Below are 16467 nucleotides of genomic sequence, written 5' to 3'. Positions count from 1 at the left end.
GAGGGAGGGAGGGAGGGAGGGAGGAAGGAAGGAAGGAAGGAAAACTATGCTCAGTATGGCAAACAAGGTTTGTGAGATTAAAAACAAGACTGTATAGACATTTCAATACTGAAAATCAGAAAAGATTGCAGAAAACTATATTAGAATATATCTTTGGCTAAAGACACAAAATCAGAGTAAATGATATCTTAGAGTTAGGTAAGATCACCAGTCAAAAACTATAAAATATCAAATTATGAAAAATTATTTCCAAAAACATCGATAACATCACTTTGGCCTCAAGAAGATGGAAACATTTTTCTAACAGGTGAACAAAACCATTACCTCCTGTGCAATTTATAAATAAATTGGGGGAAAAAAAGCCTTGTTTAAAATGACCAGACAGCACTAAGAATTCGCATCCCTGTTGTCCTGAACTAAGAGCTGCGTCTGTGTCATGTACGACTGGCATTGAATGGTTGCCATCGAATGTGGATTCGGCAAGTGTGGATGCACTCCGGATCCTCCAGAGAAGGCTGCCATCTCCCCCTCTCCTCGCCATCTACACACGCAGCTCTTTCGTGTGGGCACTACTGGAGGCCTCTAGATATGACCGAACAAGACAACAACACTGTCCCGATCCAGAGGTGCTCATTCTGAGCTGACAAATGACAGGTTGCTGCCCTGGGTACCTTCTGGGTACAGTGCTTTGGTGTCAACATCTGAGTTCCAAAGCAATAACACAGGAGGAACAAGGAGAGCTCTAAAGTGGGGGTACCAAGAATTCCTCCATCTTTGGGCTTAGGTTTTGCCCCACTGCTTCTGTTCTCTGCTGACTTGTAAACCTATTTTCTCCCTCAAGCTGAGCTTGCTAGGGTCAGCGTTCCCTGGAAACTTACACATGAATAGCTTTACATATCTCATCAGCGGACTTTCCCGCTTTCCGTAAGGTTATGGCAAGGTTTTTGGCTCGATTTGCTTCTAATAATGTCACTTTACTTGATCCCTTCTGTGTTATTTTCTGCTTGCTTGAAGAAAGATCAATGGCAGGACCTTGTGCTTTTGTTTTGAATATTTCCTCGAATTCGTCCACATTTAAATCCTAGGGTGGAGAAGGACAGCATTGACAAATCGGATCGCACGTTAGAATTAAGTCATTGTCCCGTTAGCAAACCCCTCACCGTGTAGGCACTCCCTTAAGGAAAGGCCTTCCATACTGCTGAGTGCTTATCCCTGCATGGCTTGCTGCCCTTCTCCTGTTTTTATTAGCATTCTCCTGTCTCATAGTTAGATGTGAAGGTCCAGAGAAATACTGATCTAACAGTGAAAGACCCCAGCTTAGCAGCAGTAACGCCATTTTACAAGGCTGTACTTAAGATGACTGGTTCAGAGAAAGGTTAGAACACTGAGTACACAGCGGCTGCCAAGCAGGATGTGTTTGGTTGAAGGCCTGGCAACAGGACGACTTCGGTTGAGCACCTGACAATGAAAAAAAGCCCCGAGAGAGGTCCCACACCCTGGTGGGGGGCCGAGTCAGTCGTTATGTTCCAAGAAGGTAGCTAAGAAACTTGCCCCCGGGCTGAACCCTTGGGGGGCCGAGTCAGCCGTTATGTTTCAGGAAGGTAGCTAGGAAACTTGCCCCCGGGCTAAACCCTTGCCATATTAGAATCCACCAATTATATCCCTGTAACCATGCATCTGCTTCTGTATGCTTGCTTCTGCTCCCCAAAATCCTATAAAAGCCCATCCTTGGTTCCGTGGGGCGCGCCAGTCCCCCGAGTGACTGAAGCGCCCGCAGGTGCCTGTGCCTGTGTATCCCGACAATAAACCAAATCCTCTTGCTGATTGCATCCTGTGGTGTCTCGGTCTGGTCTTTGGAGTTGGAGGGTCTCCATCCCGAGGGAAAGTTCTCCCTGAGAGCTTTTCAACAGTTCGATTCAATTCAATTGCTTTTGATAATTGATTTACCCAGACATCTACACCTCAGGCTAAATCCATGAAACCAGATAGTCAGTATAGTTACGAGTTCTTTAGCCCGCACACTTTCAAAAAGAGCTGTCTATGTTCTTATAAATTAAAGGGCATGGTTACGTGAAACTTATTTGGTGGTAAACACAGAAGATATTAAAAATTATTATCTTAGTGGATCAGGCATAGTTCTAGAACCCTCCTCTTATTAAAATCATGTCCAACTTAATTTTTCGACAGTGCAAGTCTAGTTCTTCACGCTGGAGTACAGAAACGTTACATCTTTGTCACTGATGCTCGCCGACCAACAGGACAGCCTCCCTCGCTCTGCAGGTGAGCATGCACCATCAGTCTATAAGCAAGGAGACCGGTACCTCCAGGATCCGCTCATCATCGATCTCATTGAAGACAGTGCCGTTGATCTGATTGGGCTTCAGGGCAACCCAGTTGAACACTGGCATTCGGAACTTCGTCTTGATTGGCTTCTTAATTTTTACAGCTGAAGGTTATCAGAGATAAGGAAATTAAGTCCTGTCTAAAACCTCGTAACCTCTGGGAACATTAAGACAACAGTCCTTGCGGATGACACTTTAACGCTGGAGGAAGACGGCAAGTGACAAGTGGCACTCGGCCAGAGCCATTCAAGGTCCTCATTTGGTTGCCTGACTCTGGAGTGCTTTCTAAGTTACAGTATGAAACAATGCAACTAGATTTAACAGAGGGGAAACTGCCCTGAGTTCTGGTGTCTTCACCTCCTGCTCCTAGGATATATATGTATGCTTTAAATGTCAATGATCTTCAGCCAGGATTATGCATTCCGGTGGGTGACCGTGATATAGAGACTACACTGGCTGCTGAGTTATTTCAGGTAGACTAAGAGCATCCATGGCCTACATCAGAGAACAGTGAAGACTACAGAGGACCTGGGCAGAGATCATAGTGCTCCTTCTAAAGGAGTGCCACCATCCCTTTGCCCCCTTCTCCTTTTTTTTTCCAGAGGTGAGGACCGAACCCAGGGCCTTGCACTTGCTAGGCAAACGCCCTATCACTGAGCTAAATCCCCAACCCCCTGCGCCCCCTTCTATAGGAGTTAGCTATCTTTATCGAGACATCCTCAGTGAACTTGCTAAACGTACTAAAATAGAGAGGCTGCGATCTACTATGTATGGGCTAAAGGGAATTAGCGCCTCTCATTTTGAGAATACAAACTAAAAGAGAACCATTTACCGCTCTATATGCTATTATACATCATAAACAAGGCTTTCCAAACTGAGCTATATACGCCCCTATGTACACTGTCCCAGCCCCCACCTGCCCACTGTGAGCTTCACTATTCCGCATTATCAGCAGGGAAGTGGGGAGAAAGCTAAGGAAGGCTGTGGACTAGAACACAACAGAGATGACCAGCACCCTGCCTCCATGGATGTTTACTGAAAAGGGATACAGATAATGCCTCTCATTCCTCCAGAGTTACAAAGGCCACAGAAAGAGAAGGAATAGCATCAGGTCAATCCACACAGAAGCATGCAGCAACACGGAGACACAGCTTTTGCCAAAACAGGCTTTTCTATCACCGAACATGGCACCCTCGTCCCCATTATCATCAGTGTGTGAGACCCCTGGTCACACTTACGCTTCCTCCGCACTACCCAGGAGAACCAATGTCCTCTGTAGGCAAAGGCTTTCTCCAACTGACCCTTGAACCAAAGGGCAGGGGGTTGTGGTAAGGGAGGTTGGGGGGGAGTATCTTTTCAACTCAAGTAAGGGAAATTTTCCTGACTTCAGCTAGGCATGAAGTATAGCAGATGGCAGGGCCTATAGGTGCCGAGGACATAGACTGTGACCCCAGGACTCAAACTCAAGAAAGTAGCATTCAATGGGTGGTTATTCCACACATTAGAGCCACAGGCAGTAGGGGGTCCTGGGAAGATACAGCCAACTGTGCCGAAACACATGGGCAAACCTGGAGTCACAGTCAGCCAACACCCAGACTAGCTGGAGACACAATGTCAAATGCAATGGCTCAAAGCACGATGGAGTGGAGAGATGTCAAGGCACAGGGTGACCAACAGAACACACAGGAAACACTCAACACACTCGGTGAGGAGCAACCTACAGAAAAGCTTGATTGGCCCATCTTTTGTGGAAGCAGAGAGAACAGAAAACACAAAATATATGGAGATTCAGATTAGATACAGTTAGAGTCAAGTGGCCCAGCAGTTCACAACACTCTTGCCATAGAACGCCATGCTTCGTGGACACACTTCGGCAGCACAAAGCCAAAACTCCGTTCTCCTGCCTTTGAACTCGCTGTGTGGTTTTGTTTGTGTTTCTGTGTTTTCACCCCCTCTCAGGGAGAAAGAGAAAACAAAACAAAAGAGAATATTTTGTTGTTATGGTGCCAGCAGGCACAGTGAACTGTACTAACTATTCCACAGGCTGGAAACGAGGTCTTAATAACACAGAATCAGCCAAAGTCAAACACCGAGAGGATTCAAGCATATCTTCTCCAAGCGAAGCAAAGGCCACCGACTGCACAGGCAGCTACCTGTGAGGATCCTGAGGGCAGCAGCAAGCAGCTCATCACAGAACTCTGCGCCACACGGTTAAGACGCCCCCGAGTCAACAAATTTTAAGACTGAAGTAGAAAAATGCCTCAGTCCACAGATGACCTACCTCAGGAAAGGAATCAGATTGCTTCGTTTGACTTGGAGATGTCTTACATACATTACTTGAAGGTGTGAGTGACTGTTACCACGTCAGTCACACTTTTCTTTATGAAATCCAAAGCATTCTTTCAACTAGAGGCACACTATGAGGACTTTCTCCTGACTCCCTGCTGTGTCCTCTCTTGTCCACTGCCGAGATGGATAGGTAGCCTGTCACTGTGGGCCTACGGACTAAGGGACTTCCAGGAAGTAATGGGCATAGCCCCTCAGTGCTGTCTCTTACCTCTACCGAGGTATCTGGATTCTCTCAGGCCTCTGGATTCCAGAGACAAAACCACTGGACATACAGGAAGAATATTTCACAAAATCAGCTTCAGTTACTCTGAACTAGAAGCCAAATTAAGGCCAAATAAAATGGAGATCAGAGGCCTTGGAGAAAATGCCTAATCCCAAATTATGAAACACTTGGGCCTTTTTAATTTTATAAAACAGGCTACATCTTATAACTATTGGCAGACAGTCGATGAGATAAAGAGGACTTCTTCAATCCCACCTATGGTGCTCTACTGTGCAGGAGAACCATGGAGACCCATGAGGGTCCTGAGCTTAGCCGTAATCAGCTGAGCTCACCCTAGAGCTAACAAAGCTAAAAATGGAGTAGCTGCAAAGGCTTAATGCAAAACAAAACAAAAAGGTGTATGGCTGTCCAGAAGAAAGGCACTTTGGACTTGCAGCCTCCGCCCATTTCCCTGCCAAAGTCTGAGCTCTACTTCAGCTCCTGTGAATGCATGCGGATGCTGAACCACAGGTTAGCTTTTGCGATGGAGAGAGAAGCAGCACCAGGCGAGGCATGGTAGACATATCTCACAGAGAATGCTCACCCGGAGCTACAAGGAAAGCTTAGTCAGTGACCTGTGTGCACGAGACAATGATGGCCTCCACATTCGGCCACCAGGAACAGCCTGGTGACAGAGCAGAGACCCAGAGACGGTAAGACGCCTGTTATTTACATTCAGAATCCAATTGCTCCGTGATGACTCTCCTCCACCTTTCCTCTTCGGAAGCAATAAAAGTTCTAGAAGAAAGTGGTCAACATGGAAGATCTTGAAGGGTAAAAATAAGCCACAAATTTACCATGGTATCCTTGATAATTTTACAGATGTCACTGCTAGAGCAGAATCTGAGGTGGGCAAATCTGCTTCAAGAAACTTTTGGATGGCTGAAAGGGTTGTAGTCACTTGGAGAAATTATCCCTGATGAGGAGGGGTGGGGAGGGGGCGGGCAGAAAAAGCTGCTGAGGAAACCCATGGAGGGACTGAGGAGAAGAAGAAATCTTTATAGTAAAGACTATCCATCCTTCAGACTAGAAACCACCACAGCCTTGGAACCAGAGCAGGGATTCTCAACCTTCCTAACGCTGTGACCCTTTAATACAGCACCTCACATTGTGGTGATCCACCAACCATACGATTTGTTCACTGCTACTTTCTAGTTATGAATCATAGTGTAAATACCTAATCTGCAGGATATCTGACAAGTGGCCGCTGTGAAAGGGCCGTTCAACTCCCCCCAAAGAGGTCGTGATATACAAGGTGAGAACTGCTAAACTAGAAGGCAGCAGCTCCCAGTAACTGAGGGAGTTCCTGAACAGTGCTACCTAGTGTCACAGCAGCAGACAGCCACCCCAGAGCAGAGCTACCCAGTAATCCAGAGTCGCAACTTCTGAGCAGTGCTAGTGTATTGGTTCCTTTTTTCGCTTGTTTGTCTGTTTGTTTGTCTGTTTGTTTGCTATTGTCAACTAGACAGAGGTTAAGAGTTATCTTGGTAGAAGAAGCATCAAATGAGAAAACGCCTCCGTTGACCTGTAAGCGAGATGTAAGGCAATTTACTGATTACTGATTGATGTAAGAGGTTCCCGCTCATTTTGAGCTATGCCACCCCTAGGTCCTTGTATAAGAAAGCAGACCAAGCAAACGATGGGGAGCAAGCCAGTAAGCAGCATGTCTCCCTGGCCTCTGCATCGGTTCCTGCCTCCAGCTTCCTGCCTTGAGATCCTGCCCTAATTTCTCTCCATGGCAAACTCTAAGCTAAAATAAACCCTTCCCTTTCGAAGTTGCATTGTGTAGGGTGTTTATCACAGCAATAACCAAAAGCAAACTAAGACGGCCATACAGTATCACTGGGAAAGCCTCCCAGTAGCAGAGCCGTCTGCTGTCACAGGATGGCAGCCTCAGAGCAGAAACTCAACATGACAGCCACCTCAGAGGGGAGTTACTTAGTGACAGCCACCTCAGAGGGGAGTTACTTAGTGACAGCCACCTCAGAGGGGAGTTACTTAGTATCACAGGGATTGCTACCTCCAAGCAGGGTTACCCATGATGACGGAAAAAGCTACCCAGTATCAAAGGGTCCCATCCTCAATGCAGTTACTCAGTAGCACAGGACAGGCAGCTCAGAGCAGAGATCCCCAGAGCACAGGTGGTAACCTCAGGGCAGTGCTACCCACTGTCACAGGACGGGACCTCAGAACAAACAACTCCAAACTCTCAGCGACACTCTGAAATGGCTCAGTACTAAAGAGTAAAATTTCCCTTCCGAGACTCAAAAATAGTAAGTTACTTCAAGGCTTTGGAATAATCCCCTTCCTCTCCCTCTCCTGCCTCCCTTTTACTTCCAGTAAGGTAGGGCACACCCTTACCTCCTGATGAGCAAGAGAACATGAATTATTTGGAAGCTTTTCAAATCATTTAAAAAAAAAAAAAAAAAAGGAGAAGAAGAAATTGCTGTTGTTCCCTTTCCCCTTGAAGCCTAAAACCACGCTGGCAAATCCTGACGCCTACAAATGCTCAGAAGACATGCACCCTGCACCAGGTAATAACTCAATGACATGGTCTCCTCCACAGATGACACTCCCGATAACTTAGACTAGAGTAACGCTCACTATTAGCACCCAGTCCAGAGCTCTGGCCACTCTAGGTAAAGACAGTGGAAATACTAGGTGACAAGGTCAGAACTGCTAGGACGAGTGTGACAAATACTCCTCTCTCATGAAGGACAGTTTTCCCTTCACCGGCTACATTAGCAGTATGTCCTTCAGAGGGACGTGTACAGATGAGAAAGAGCAGTTCTAGCTCTCCAGACAGACAGAAGTCAGGGTTTCACAAGCCAGGACCTCCATTTCCATCCCGGTTCTCACCTGCTAATCCTGAGTTGAAAACTACTGTAGGTGAAGAAGTCCCAGGCAACGGGGGTGCAGAGGGAGGTGGGGGTGGTGGCAGAGGAGGAGCTGGCACAGTCTCAGCTGCAGGACCTGGGAGTGGAGGGGGCGGAGGGGGTGGGGGAGGGGGTGGAGGGGGTGGGGGAGGAGGTGGGGACATAGGTGGTGATGCTGGTCCATTTTGAGCTGGAAAAAAAGAACAAAATGTCATGTGCACATAAGGCATGAGAAAACTGGGCTGGCCAAATGGCTCGTCAGGTAACGCTAGTTAGATCCTGGGAACCCACATGAAAGTGGGACCAGAACTGACTCTGCAAAGGTCACTCTGATCTCTACGAGCACACCTCGGTATACACTCACATATACACATCGCTAAGCAGAACAAACAAATACAATTTTTAAATGAAGTAAAAAGGCCCAAGAAAACAAAACGCAACAGTAACATTTCCTTACTGAGAACCCAGGAAATGTCATAGCATAAGTGACATCAAGATTCACAACATCATTCTCAGAATGCAACTTTTGTTTTAATCTATGGCATCTCGTGTGTGCGAGGATGTGTACGTGAGTATGGTGCCTACAGATGCCAGAGGCAAGGACAGATCCTCTGGAGGTGGCATCATAGGTCGTTGTGAGACATGCTCTATGAGTGCTGGGAGATACTCAGGTGTCTAGAAGAGCGGTAAATGCTCTTAACCACTAAGCCATTTCTCCAGCTCCTCAAAATGGCACCTTTCTTAAGAAAAGGGAAAGTGCTTATGAAGCACTGGGGAGCTCCACCCCTCCCCCCAGGCATCTTACCTGCTTCAGGTGTGTCTGATGACGGAGGTAGTGGTGGGGGAGGAGGGACTGAGGGTCCTGAGGAGGCGGCCCCTGGAACTGGTCCCACATAGTTACCCCCTGCTAGGTCTGACCCCATGGGTAACGTGCCAGAGGCCACAACCGGCAGTATGGCAATGTCCCCGTCCCCTTTCTTCTGAATTTTGATGGTCCCTTGTTTCTCCAGTTCGTGAATCTTTTTTTCCAGGGTAGACTGTCTTTGAATGGCTTCTTCCTTTTCTTTGACCATTTTTCTTAATGTGTGAACTTGGGTGTTTGCGTCTTTGTAGATTTCCTGGAAGAAAAAGGTCATGTTCATGTTCAGGACACTGGCTTCATAGAACATTCCCAGGTGACCCTGAGTGAGCTAACTGAGGGAAACAGTTGGAGAGAGAACACACGGTAGGGATTCAGTCAGAACATAGAGAGTCTGAGTGAGTAATTATCAGTTGAGCTGGTAATGCATGCAATGTACTCGAGCATTGGATAGTGTTAAGGAAGAACTTTCTACCTAATTAGTGGAACTAACGCCACTTTGCCCTTAGGCGAAAGAGAACAGAACAGAGATGACTTTATCCACAAACTGAATTTGAAACATCGCATGGGTAGCCTGGTGGTTCAGCATGCTTTCCTTTACTAATCATAAAATAAAATGTATCTGTAACTCCCAGATAGACACTGACTAACAAGAGACTAAAAGCCCCTAAATCAGACTTTAGTAGAAATCAGACAACGGATAAAAACCTCTACAAAGGCTGGCTGTGGTGATGTACACCTTTAATCCTAGGACTGGGGAGGCAGAGGCAGGTGATGTCTGTGGGTTTGAGGCCTAGTTGGTCTGGGCAGTGATTTTCAGGCCAGCCAGGGATACATACATACTGGGACCCTATCCCCAGAAGATATATAATAAGTAAGCAAGCACAGAAGCTCTGCCAAGCCAGGAGTGACCTTCTCACGCATGGCCAGACGCTGGCGGCATAGCTGATTTCTCTGGCCCTTAGGAAAGCTCTTTAATGGAGCTCAGGATGGCGATTGCTGGAGCATTTTCCTTTTGGTGATGCATTTAAAAAAAAACCAAAGTTTCCCGCCATGAGTTACTTATCTTTCTCTAAGTTTATAGTTCATAGCAAGTTAAAATTCGATTCAAAGGCCGCCCTGGGGGCATCTATTCGGAGTCCACGGATATTCTGGTGTGAATGGCTGTGTGGAACTGAACTTACTGTCTGGGACCTGCACAAGTTCTCTCTCACCTCAGACCCCCAACAGGAAGGGAACATTCTTTCTTACCCCCTGTCCATCATTTGTAACCTAAGTGTCTGGACTTGAATGGAGTCCATATGCTACAACTCTGTACTGATGGCGTGCCAGGAAACACGTATCACAGAGCTAACTGTAGGATGTGTCAGAATCTCAAAACAGCACATGAAAACCATCACAGAAAATGTGCCGTCACATCAGCTGCTGGTGCAAAAGCAAGCCATGTGCCTGACAGCCCTCCAGGCCTATTGGCCTTATGTTCTGAACAGTTCCAAGTACGCAGATGGTTTGAACCTCCATAACTGTGCCTGACACATAAGGTGAAACAAAATGCCTGGGATTAGATGATAAGGAAATGCATTGGATTGTGGGAAATATCTTTAGGTCTAACCTGTGCTGTGGGCTGTTTCCATAGCAACCCTCAAATCTGGTTTTGAGTAAAAGTAAACACATACGATCAAGGAGGCCCAAGTTCTAATAAAAAAAAATAAGCAGGGAGAATTAAATTTGTGCTTTGTTTCTGTTTACAACCACATGGAGAATCCACAGAGTCAACTCAGTCTCTCCCAGATAGGAAGCCATTGTTGCTCCCAAAAATCTGTGGTAAAGAAATACCGAAGCTGGAGTTTAAGACTGCGTACACGCGTGTACACGTACAGTATGAGTACTTTTGAGAAACACCTCTGAAATGGTTGCAGTAGATACACGGCTTCAATGCATTCCTCTGAAGTGAACGTTCTCTGCACTGGACCAGCCTTAAACTAGAGCGCACTGAATGCCAGGCCGTACACATCGGGATGGATGCTGCCAGCACACTTACCCGGACGACATCCAGTTCCTTATTCCTCTGCATGAGTTGCTTTTCCAGTTCCACAATCTTGGACATGGCTTCATTCTCCGTGTCCTGCAGCTTTTCAGACAACTGTGAAATTGTGACGAGGAAACAGAGTCACAACACAGATCATTCTGATCGGGTCCTTGGTCCTCAGAATCATATATCCTAGTCAGCCTGGCACCCACGAGAGTCTTGCATATATTCCAAAAGTTAATTTCTGGAAACATTAATTTTTATGCTATGGTTCTGAACACATATTTGTTTCTCTCAGGAATAAATGATGTATATGTGGCATGTATAAAACACAGCAGCCTTTCAGTGTTTGAACATATACAATCATACCTCTCTCCTGTCCTGGAGCTAAGTGTAGGACAAATTAAAGTAAAGGAGAGCGCAAGGCCACCTTCCCAAGCCCAAAGAGCTTCTGAAAATTGTTGATCTGGAAAACATGGCTGTACCATTTTAGTCAGCTACACAAAGAACTGTGGCTTTCTTCAGCCCAAACTACCCAGTAATGGTTATTTTTATAAAAATCAATACAGAAAGGCTATGCAGTGCTGGTTGAGAGGGATGAGGGGAGGAAGGGAGCTAGTTTTCATATAAAGTTCTACAATCAAGAAACTTCTGACTTCCCTTTGGACATAATAATAGGCAAAGACATCCACTGAGGCAAGACAGGGGATTAGATATTTACAAGTTAAGAGTGTAATTTCAGAGAGAGAAGAGGAAAAAGAAAACAAAACGTTTAAAGGAAACAGTGGACCCTGTAAACTCCTCTGAGAAGATGCCAATGAAGTCAACGCAAAGCTTCTCAAAGGGGCGGCTTTGGGCTTACCAACTTGTTTTAATATAAGCCATGGGAGCCCTGTTTTCACAGTGATAAGGGGTGAAATTAACCTATGTGATACTCTAAAATAAAGTGTGGTGGGAAACAAAGCCACTCTGCTGAGAGAGAAATACTATTCCTACAAATAGAGACAATTCTCTGCACAGTAAAGGACAATTCCAATCAATCCAATCAAGACGGGAAGTTTGTTTTCAAGACCTCAGTGGGTACAGTACTGTCCTCACATGCACAAGGCCCCAGGCTCACCACTGGGCAACGGTGAAAAGAACTTAGCCCTCACAAGGCATGGGTTTTTGAAAACTATTGTTCTCCATTTACTCTTCAATAGGAAATATGGGAATATCTCAAAGCCTCTAGGTTAATATTAACCTCTTTGTGGTTAACAAACTTCCCTTAAAGAAGATCAGGGCACTGAGCAGACATGATTCTTCAGAGAAGACCACAGTTGACAAAGCTCAGTGATTTTCCATAAAACGTCTACAGTTGCTATGGACCTGAGCAGAAGCTCAGGCAGGGCTTAGACAGGAGCACAGAGATTTGTGAGACATGACAGTCCTATCCCACAGACTCTGATGGCACTTTGAGAAGGTGGGTCATCGTCAGAGACTCCTTCCTGAGGCCACAGTCCCTCTCTTCATTTCTATGTCTTACACTGTCAACCTTCCTGTTCTGTGTTGGCCACGAGGGCTGCCAGTGTGTGACTTGGGAGAAATGGAACAGGAAGGTAAGTAGAGACCAGTCAAGAGCTAGATGACTTGAGTTCTGCTCATTCCTCCACTCCAAATCCTTTCACTTCCTATCACAAAAGCTAGCATTAGCCCACTCTGGTCCCCAGTGCATTTCCCTCTCTGAGATGCAGTTACATGAGAGATGTTTTCTTCCAGTTCCTCCACCCGCTCCAAGGCAGCATTCTTGGTTTCAGCATCTTCCAACAGAGCTCCCACGTCGAACACGTTGTCCAGGTAAGCCTGGATCTGTACTTGCAGCTTGTCACTTTCTGTGTGTTTCAGCTTCTAAACACAAAGATTCCAGAGAAGGTAGGATGAATTATCTGTGGACGTAGGACACAATTTCCCAACCCTCTACATAATCTGTTACAAGTAGCCTACAGTTCCCCACAAGAGTTTAACGCATCCTCTGTATGACCAAGGTATGACCCTACTGTTTCCAATTTACATATAGACACACACCAAGGGTGGGAAGGGAGTCACTGTCCTCAAATACTTGACATTCTAGACTATTTTTATATAAGTAAACCAGACATTACAAAAGAGGGTTTGAGATGGAATAATTACACGCCCTGTGAAATCTAAGGGGCATCTAGGCAGAGGTGAGAGTGGCTAGGAGCCAAACAGAGTTAGCTCGGAGCCATGGATTGTACACACACTCAGCTTTAGTACACATTGCCAGAACTCTTCCTATATGATTCCTTTCCCAAGACAGTGCCTTGAATGAACAGCTCAAAGCTCCCCAACGCATGAATCAGAAAGGGTCCTCCAGTTCCCTTATATCCTAGCCCAAGGATACCAGAGTGACTGAGGAAGCAGTTTCTCAGGTGACGCCAGAGGCTTAAGAAATCAGTGACTCTTCCCCATGAGAGTCCCACCTTATGACTTTCTCTGGGGACTCTAAAGTCAGAATACGGATGATGCCAATAAGTGAATGAACATATGAACGATCATTTGCAAAGAAGGCTGTCTTTGTATACAGAAAACGTATATTATCAGATGCATAGAATGGTGTTCTTCTAATGACTTCTATCCATCAGGGTCCAGACCCAACATAACATAACTAACGAAGGGTTGGACAGGGTGTGGAATTTTTAAGAGAAATTTTAGATTACATGATTTCTTAAGAAAAGCACTTCTCTTAGGTTTAATTTAACAGTTTAAATTACTTTAACCCGAGTATATTCCGTCTTACTTTAAAAGTCAAAAAAGAAAGAAAGAAATATGAATCTAGAGCTGAAAACAAGAGGGCAACAGAGGAGCAGTGATAAGGGACTTTCCCAAGGTTGGCTGCAACTACTGGACGTGCACCAATGTCACTAGCTGCTGTGACAACCTACAGCCCAAAGCAGACTGAACCTCCACCAGAAATGAGAACTTGCACTCCAGATCTTCATTCACATCCTGCCATCTGTGAGGTGCATGAAGAAGACAAATCTCAGCCCCAAAGCATTGCCAGAGGTGTGCACAGGGGTCAGCATCAACGTATTCTACCCTCCAATAAGGTGGGTGCAAGGTGTGTGGTTTCCTGGGTTCATGCCTAACAAACATGGGCAAGTGAACTCTGGAAATCCCTGAAATCTACATCAGCCATCCATGGCCTACCACCGGGACTTCAACTGCACCACTCAAAGGAAAGGGAAAGCATAAGATTCCCAGTGACAGAGGGGGAGCACATCTGTGAGTACCACAAACACTTTCTGTTTCTTTATTAAAGTCTTCAGGGAACTGGCTGGGCACTTCTGTGTGGCAGGGAGAAAAAGAAACTAAGTCTTCTTTCTCTCAAGAAGTGCAGACACGTGTCCAAAAGCAACAAGTGCTTTAAACAGAATTAACAGCATCAGGAGGAAGTGTCATTTCCTCATTACTTCTCAATGCTCTAAACATGAACTCATTCACCAACAGTCTTGGCTGGATGTTGCCTGGGTCCCAAGGCTGCCCCAAATAAAAACTGTTCTTCAGTGTTGATGAAGGATGCCACAAGACTTGACCCAGACAGAGTTCAAAAGCGAAGGAAGGCTGAGACAATGCTCCCGGAAATGTCTGACTCCAGTAACAAAGGGCTGCAGGCAGTAGACCCCCCAGATGTCCCAGGAATTCTGTAAATAGTCCAGCTTTGCTGGCAAACTCCATCATTCAAATTGGTTCCCTGTAACTTACATGGCAACTGTGAGACCACAAAACTCTTTAGGCATTCTCTAGTTACTAAAGAAACGAACCTCTGAGAAGAGGCAATAAATCCACTCTTAAAATGACACCAAAAAAGGTACTTACATCCAAGTATTCATCCAGGCCTAATTTGGTAAATTCATATTGGAGATGAACTCTGAAGTTCATGTCTTCTACCGAATGGACTACAATATTAATAAACTGCATAGAGGCCACCTGAAATGAAATTTTCAAGGGGTTAAAATGACTCCACGTGCTTTCTCTCAAAAGCATGTCCAGAGTAGGTGCCTCGTTCCACAAGTCTTAGTCCACACCAATTCCCTTTTCGCCCTTAATGTCACTAAATCTTCAAGAAAAAAAAAATTATAATTTTTCATTAAAGAAATCAAACAGGCACCACAACTAGACACCACTTCATGGTCACTTAGAATGACTATAATGTAAGAAATATATATATATATATATATGTGATATTGGCAAAGATATAGAGAAACCTGACCCTCCCCCCATTGCTTGTGAGACTATAAAATGATACAGTCACTTTGAAAACACCAGTTACTCAAAATGTTAAGCACCATGTTTGCTGTCTGCCATAGGAATGCAACTACGTTACTAAGAGAAATAAAGAAACGTGGCCACAAAAAATATTGTACACAGATATTTATAATACCACATACACCACCTAACTATGGAACAATACCCAGTGTCCATCACTGGATGGACAAACAGAATGAGGTAACCATTCTGTGACACTGAAGTACTGCTGCATGTTGTGGCATGGATGAGTCTGGGAATGACGTGGAAAGTGAAAACCGTGCCTGTGAAAAAGGACCAAACATTGTATGACTCTACTCATCTCCAATGTGCAGAACACCCCAACCTATAGACATACCTTAGGGCTGAAGGATAGAGCACATGGGAAACAGCTTTTAATAGCAGGGGGATTCTTTTATTATTTTTTTTAAAGATTTATTTACATATGTGAGGACACTGTCTCTGTCTTCAGACACACCAGAAGAGGGCATCAGATCCCATTACAGATGGTTGTGAGCCACCATGTGGTTTCTGGGAACGGAACTCAGAACCTCTGCGGAGAATGGTCAGTGCTCTTAACCACTGAGCCATGTCTCCAGGACTCTAGGAATTCTTCAGGGGATGGATGTGGTTATAACTAAACTGTGAATGGTTAACACACATCAAATCATACACGTCCATGGGTGAAGTAGATGTATGCAAATGTAATATCAAGAAAGCTGTTCTGACATACAGATATATAGAGCAAAGTACAAATTACCACAGAGATACAGACCATATAAAATAGGAAACTTGGTGCCAAGAGGAGTAATAGCCACACAATGTAGAACGTCACGACAAGGTAATTACTTCGAAAATTCACTTTGAGCTCTATCCTACCAAAAGATAGTAACTAATCTTTCCCACCATCCCTCTGTGGATTTCCTAACTGCTAGTTCATGGCTGTAGTGCCTTTTCCCAAAGATTGGCCCTAAGACTTGTCTCAGAGGGAAAAAAAAGTCAGTCCTCAGTTTAATAAATAATGGAATGAACTTCAACAGACCCATAGTGTTTTCAACAATGCCCATCTATTGATGGGAACAATGTCTTACTCATGTTTGCCTTCTATGAGTGCTCCAGCAGAGGCTTTGAGAAGAAGGGAAAATAATCAGGGATCCAGATTCACAGCCTGGAAAACCCCACCCCTCTACCCATGTCCCCCCCCTCCTTCCCTCCCAAGGGCTTAGAATCAAACTCAGTCTTAGGCACTGAAATTGGGCAAGTCCTTGACTCCTGAGCTTGATTCCCAGGCCCCCTATTTCTTTTAGCTTTTTTTTATTGAATTAATTCTTTTTAAATTATAGGTTACTCAGGTGATTAATTCTAATTTTCAACTTGACACTATCTAGAATCACCTAAGAAGAAAGTCTTAATGAGTCTATGTACAATGGAGAATTGTTTTAACT

General features: G+C 45.1%; 1 protein-coding gene across 12 annotated transcripts in view; it reads right to left on the bottom strand.

Annotated features, from left to right (window-relative positions):
- The window catches only part of Fmnl2 (formin-like 2), a 275441-nt gene that overhangs the window by 17882 nt on the left and 241092 nt on the right, over positions 1-16467 (bottom strand). For 7 of the 12 annotated variants that reach the window (XM_087655121.1, XM_087655119.1, XM_087655122.1 and 4 more), the window contains 7 exons: positions 14594-14704; positions 12455-12604; positions 10730-10831; positions 8635-8947; positions 7813-8019; positions 2322-2446; positions 879-1081 (listed from right to left, as the gene is read on the bottom strand). In XM_087655121.1, coding sequence (XP_087511247.1) covers positions 879-1081; positions 2322-2446; positions 7813-8019; positions 8635-8947; positions 10730-10831; positions 12455-12604; positions 14594-14704 — 1211 coding nt within the window. Of the gene's footprint in view, positions 1-878; positions 1082-2321; positions 2447-4063; positions 4085-7812; positions 8020-8634; positions 8948-10729; positions 10832-12454; positions 12605-14593; positions 14705-16467 lie in introns of all 12 variants that reach the window. The other 5 variants (XM_087655116.1, XM_087655115.1, XM_087655118.1 and 2 more) reach the window with 1 other exon arrangement.

The sequence above is a fragment of the Rattus norvegicus genome, chromosome 3 (genome assembly GCF_021556685.1).
Source record: "Rattus norvegicus strain SHRSP/BbbUtx chromosome 3, alternate assembly SHRSP_T2T, whole genome shotgun sequence".
Classification (NCBI taxonomy): domain Eukaryota; kingdom Metazoa; phylum Chordata; class Mammalia; order Rodentia; family Muridae; genus Rattus; species Rattus norvegicus.
Note: the sequence above shows the minus strand (reverse complement) of the source record. Positions and strands in the feature narration are given on the sequence as shown.